At 43.5% G+C, this 6,000-nt stretch overlaps 1 protein-coding gene across 1 annotated transcript; it reads left to right on the top strand.

The window, feature by feature from the left end:
* The first annotated feature begins 809 nt into the window (after positions 1-809).
* Positions 810-1,823, top strand: Taar5 (trace amine associated receptor 5). The gene has a single exon (XM_051164270.1). The coding sequence runs from the start codon at positions 810-812 to the stop codon at positions 1,821-1,823; it is 1,014 nt and encodes a 337-aa protein (XP_051020227.1).
* Positions 1,824-6,000: the final 4,177 nt, after the last annotated feature.

Below are 6,000 nucleotides of genomic sequence, written 5' to 3'. Positions count from 1 at the left end.
ACCCTGTGTGTTATATTTTTTAAAAAATGCAATGCAAAAAAAAAAAAAAAAAAAAAACAAAACCCTGCATTAAGAAAAATTTTGTCCCTTTGTTTATTTGTTTGCTGAACTCTTTCTTGGGGATGAATTGATAAAATTAAAAACTTTAACTTACTAAATTATTGTCAATTTATGTAAGTATTGAAGGAGAAGGTCATACAGTCTTCCTCAAGAAACAACTTGTTCACAATAGTTAGTTTGCCACCTGGATTCAGACTCAAAACTTTTAAATTTCACTTTGCATTTGGCAAGAGCCTTAAGCAAAAAGGAGAACGGTTTATGATTTTATACCGAACACTACGGCACACTTTCCTTTGAGGAAACATTTAGCCTAGATCTTTCTTTTCTTTTTATAGAGATATTGCTTACAGGGTTTTTTGGAAGAGTCTTGTCTGATTGGCAGCAGAGCAAGTTCCTGAACTCCTAGTCCCAGGCTGCACTTGATTTTCAGGATATATTTGATCCAGTACCCAGGGATCAATTAGTTTAGTCGCCTTTGCTTTTCTCTTCTTGATCTCATTCTGTGATAGTTTAAAATAATAATAACAATAATAACAATAATAATAATGATAATAATAATAATAAAGATGATAATAATAATAATGATGCTAATAATAATAATGATAATAATAATAATGATAATGATAATAATGATAATAATAATAATAATAATAATAATAATAATAATAATAATAATTGTTTCCTTTCTGTTGTACTGATGTTGAAAAGGTGATCACTTCCCAGGGAAAGCTGAAGAACAGAACCTATAAATGAGAGCTGTCCTCCTCCCGGATGCCAGAGAGCAGCCTGCAGCGTTCTGCTACCAGGTGAATGGGTCCTGTCCCAGGACAGTGCACCCTCTGGCCATCCAGGTAGTCATCTACCTGGCCTGCACAGTAGGTGTGCTCATCACAGTCCTGGGGAATTTGTTTGTGGTGTTTGCTGTGTCCTACTTTAAAGTACTCCACACTCCCACGAACTTCCTGCTGCTCTCCCTGGCCCTGGCCGACATGTTGCTGGGTCTGCTCGTGCTTCCCCTGAGCACAGTCCGCTCTGTAGAGAGCTGCTGGTTCTTTGGGGACTTCCTGTGCCGTCTGCACACCTACCTGGACACGCTGTTCTGCCTCACTTCCATCTTCCACCTCTGTTTTATTTCCATTGACCGTCATTGTGCCATCTGTGACCCGCTGCTCTATCCATCCAAGTTCACGGTCAGGATAGCCCTCCGCTACATCTTGGCAGGGTGGGGGATACCAGCAGCCTACACTGCCTTCTTCCTCTACACAGATGTGGTAGAGAGAGCACTCAGCCAGTGGCTAGAAGAGATGCCGTGTGTGGGCAGCTGTCAGCTGCTCTTCAATAAGTTCTGGGGCTGGCTAAACTTCCCTGCGTTCTTTATCCCCTGCCTCATCATGATTAGTCTGTACGTGAAGATCTTCGTGGTTGCCACTAGGCAGGCTCAGCAGATCAGTGCCCTGAGTCAAAGCTTGTCTGGGGCTGTCAAGCGGGAAAGAAAAGCAGCCAAGACTCTGGGCGTTGCTGTGGGCATCTACCTTGTGTGTTGGCTCCCCTTCACTGTCGACACGCTAGTTGACAGCCTCCTTAACTTCATCACCCCACCTCTGGTCTTTGACATCTTTATTTGGTTTGCTTATTTCAACTCGGCCTGTAACCCCATCATATATGTCTTCTCCTACCGGTGGTTTAGGAAGGCACTGAAACTCCTCCTGAGCGGAGAGATCCTCTCACCGTGGACACCAACTATTGATTTGTACCATGAGTGATTTTAGCCAAGCACGAGGGAGGACAGTAGTATAGCCGTCAGCTACGATGTTTCCCTAGTTTGTAGACAGCTCCCAGGGCTCACGTGAAGAAGAATAACATGTTACTTAGTCAGCGAAGAAGTACCGCTATCAATCAGTATTCTCACAGAGGAACGCAGGGAGAGAGGGCTGATCCTATGAATACCCGAGTGGGTAACAAGAATTCTGGGAACTAGCCAGCCTGTAAGTCATTGCTTCCTAGACACTGAGAAGAGGTGGAAGTCAGGGAAGCACGGGGTTTGCTTTCTAAGTTGCTCCCTGTGTACAACACATGGATCAGTCAGGAAACTCCCATTGACTCTCCCCTCTGCCACTGCTCACTCACTAAAAAATCAGGCTCACATCATTTCCTCTCTAAAATGGCCCAGAAATAAAACACTGTACAATCTATGATTTTGCTCAAGTCGTAATTTCATGTCATACTCAACAAATGGGGTCCAACATTTGGAACGTGTCTTAAAATGTTCATTTTAGAATCCCCGTCTTTTTAGAACCCAGCTGTTTAAAAGTTTGGAGGCCACATCTGTTCCTTTCAATGCAGGATAATTGTATATTATTAAAGGAATATTTTCTTCATTTTTTAAAAAAAATCAGGGAAGCCTAAAATCTGTGACCTATTTTGTGATAATTACCCACATCTTCTTGTCATTTAATATTCCTCTTTTATGTTTGCGTCACATAAACTAAATCCACTATGTTCCCACAAGTCCTAGTGCATGATTTTCAGAATACCTGAGCCCCATGCATAGAGACACAGAAACAAACAGCCAATAGCATTTGTCACTAAGAAGAATACATCTTGCTTCTGTCCTTTTCTTGCCGGTTTCCTAAAGGTCTCCGAGAGTCACTCTGGTTCCCCAGTCTACACCAGTCCTGAGTAATAGCTTCTTTGTAAAATTTCCTTGTAAATTAATTTGAAGCTTCTGGGTTGTTCCATACATATTTACGGGTGTGTGTATGTGTTTACGGTTTTTGTCAATCTCAATAAACAGACCATGGATAAATGCATGTGTTTCTGGAACAACCTCAATCTCCTTACCCACTTACTGGGCAAATGTCTCAGATTCATTCATGTTGGGTTTGGCTGTATGACCTGTCTTGATCAAAGCCTTATGGGTCATGGTGCCTGGCACCTCCAACCAGAAACTTAAAGAATAATGCGTGGTTGAGCTCAGTTTTCTGCCTTCCACCTTTGGAACAGGGGAACCCAGAGGAAGTTGCTTCTTCAGCCAGGATCTCAGAGAAAGAAGACCCAGGAAGGGAGAACCTATAGCTGAGGCAGGACGACCACACCTCTGCAGCTCTCACACCATGTGCTCCAAGAAGGCCAGGTACTAGCCAGAGTGCAGAGAGGCCTAGTAGCTTTCATCTGCTTGGAAGGACGAGGCTCAGGTGTATCTAGAAGCTCCAGGGATGACAGGTAAAGAAGTTACAAAGAGTTCTTCTAGTCTTGGTGTTTCATTCTGTATATAATCTTTCAAAGACCACACTGTGCTTTCAAAGACCACACTATTCAAAAATAAAAAGTTGAAGGCAACGGATCCGAGTTGGGGTAAATGCTGCCCCACTTGGCAGGAGTCTCCCTGGAATGAAACAATGCGGTTAGAAAAAGGAAAGAGGAGAACAGAGAAGGCTGGAACACAGATGGTGCCAGTGGTCCAGGCAGGTGGTGACACAGCTGCTGGTGACACAGCTGCAGGCACAAGCTCCTTTGGGCCCACAGAAAATAGTAGTGGTGAGACCTGGGCAGTGTTGCCTCCCACTTTGTACTTTGAACACAAAAGGGCAGACAAGAACAATGCCTGAATTTCAAGGGCAGTCACTGGGATGAATTGCCATTATTCAACTATGTGGCCAGTGTGGTCAAAGCCGTCTGTCACTGTCATGTGCCCCACTAACTCAAGCCTTCTTGAGGCAATGCCACCACTACCTCCTCCTCTGACAAGCTTGGGTTTAACATTTCTCCTCTTACTGTTTTTGTTTGTTAAAAGTTTTAACCTTGATAATCCAAACTGAAAATGTTCAGTTCTAAAGTAGCCTTGAAAAGACTTTCTGTAATTGAATTGCCATCAACATGAGCTCACTACAGCTAGCCTATACAAGAGCATTGTGGGAAGGCCCTTTAGAATCTGTAGTTTCATTGTTTCTAAAGTATAGTTAGCATGGCTTCCACCATTGCAGGCTCTGTAGAGGATTATGGGGTGAGGAGAGAGTAGGATCCCTTTATCTGATAGACCTGGGTCCAAATCCCAGGTGTCCCTAAAGTCTAAGTCATGTGCCTTTTCCTGTCTAGACTTCAGTGCCCCCTTTTAGGAGTACAAGATAGTAACATTTTGGAGATTTCACTGGAAATGATTAGCTGTCCATGACATCACACTTAAAAAAAAACTTTTTCGTTTGTTTTGTTTTTCAAGACAGGGTTTCTTTGTGTAGCCCTGGCTGTCCTGGACTTGCTTTGTAGACCTTGAACTCACAGAAATCAGCCTGCCTTAACCTCCCCTGAGTTCTAGGATTACAGGCCTGTACTCAGCTCAGAGCAGAGATTTGAACCTTGGGCCTTCAGACCTAAAGTCTGATGCCTTACTGGCTGAGCTACTTAGACTCTGACATGACACATGTAACCATAATGAAAACAAACAAATGCATGGTTTAAGTCTTAGTGTTTTCATACTTCTTTAGAAAAGTCATTTTATTTTTTAGGCAAGTCTTTCGAAAAAGCATCCTATGGTTTTTATTGATTTACAATAGCATATGTACATAGATGTGGAGAGAGAGGATGCGTGATCAATTGACTCACATGATGGGAGTTAACTACCCAACAGCAACTACCTGCATCCCAGGGAGGTTGAGAGCCCCGCAGCTGCTCAGCAAAGCAACTTGCCTCAGCAGTTCCCACCTCGCTCTGAAGGGCTGGAGCAGATGAATTCTGACATCAGCAGAGGGCGGCAGAGACACCTTTAGTCACACTCAGGGTGTAGAAACAGGGTGTGCCCTCCAAACCTTTCATATCTGAGCTACCTACCCACTGGAAGGTGCTGCACACTTTTAATCCCTTCTTTAAACTCCCAAAGACATGCCCAGAGGCGTGTCTCGCAGCTGACCCTAAGTCCCACCAAGCTTACTAACGCGGTGTACACACCTTGATCAGAGACCAACAGGTATAAGGTGAGCAAGAAAGCAGAAAAATAAGATAGACCCATTCTGATAAATACAATTAAGAAGTTGGGGGCGGGGAATTGTAAAGTAGAGGATCGTTGCCAGTGCTGGCTCCACAGTGACTTTCCTGAGAGAGAAATATCAGAGATGAGCCTGTGAGAGTGACCTGAGCCAGCCTTGCAAAGGTGTGAGGAATGAGTGATGTGCGAAGATGGATAGATACATTACAGAAACAGACCCTTGAGCCGGGCGTGGTGACGCACACCTTTAATCCCAGCACTTGGGAGGCAGAGGCAGGCGGATCGCTGTGAGTTTGAGGCCAGCCTGGTCTACAAAGTGAGTCTAGGATGGCCAAGGCTACACAGAGAAACCCTGCCTCGAAAAAACAAAAAACAAACAAACAAACAAAAACACAGACACAGACCCTCAATACACCAAGTACCCTTGGCAGACAGGGAACCCAGGTTCACTTCAGCTGATCATCTGACCCTAGGTAATGCTCTAAGCAGTTGGACTGCAGTCCTGTGTCTCATGGATTTTTATTGGCTATACGCCATCACTTTTTAATGGTGTATTTTTTCCCCCTAATAGGTGGGCTGTACCTTATAGTCTACTTGGTTAAAGGCCTTGAGTAGAACTTAAAATTTTTTTTTAATTTTTAAAATAATTTATTCATATTACATTGTGATTGTTAGCCCCTCACTGGTATCTTCCTGTTCCCCCCTTCCCTCTTTCACTCTATCCCCCTCCCCTAGGCCTGTTACAGAAGGGGACCTCCTCTCCCACCATATGATCACAGCCTATCAGGTTTGAGTGGAACTTTTATTCCCCATCCTTTTTTCTTTTGTTTTGTTTTTTTTTTTTGAGGGGTGTTTGTTTGTTTGTTTTTTGTTTTGTTTTGAGACAGGGTTTCTCTGTATAACCTTGGTTGTCATGGAACTATTTTCCCCAATTTTAAACATAAGCAAGTATGCTTACAGAT

The sequence above is a fragment of the Acomys russatus genome, chromosome 21 (genome assembly GCF_903995435.1).
Source record: "Acomys russatus chromosome 21, mAcoRus1.1, whole genome shotgun sequence".
NCBI classification, from domain to species: Eukaryota; Metazoa; Chordata; class Mammalia; order Rodentia; family Muridae; genus Acomys; species Acomys russatus.
Note: the sequence above shows the minus strand (reverse complement) of the source record. Positions and strands in the feature narration are given on the sequence as shown.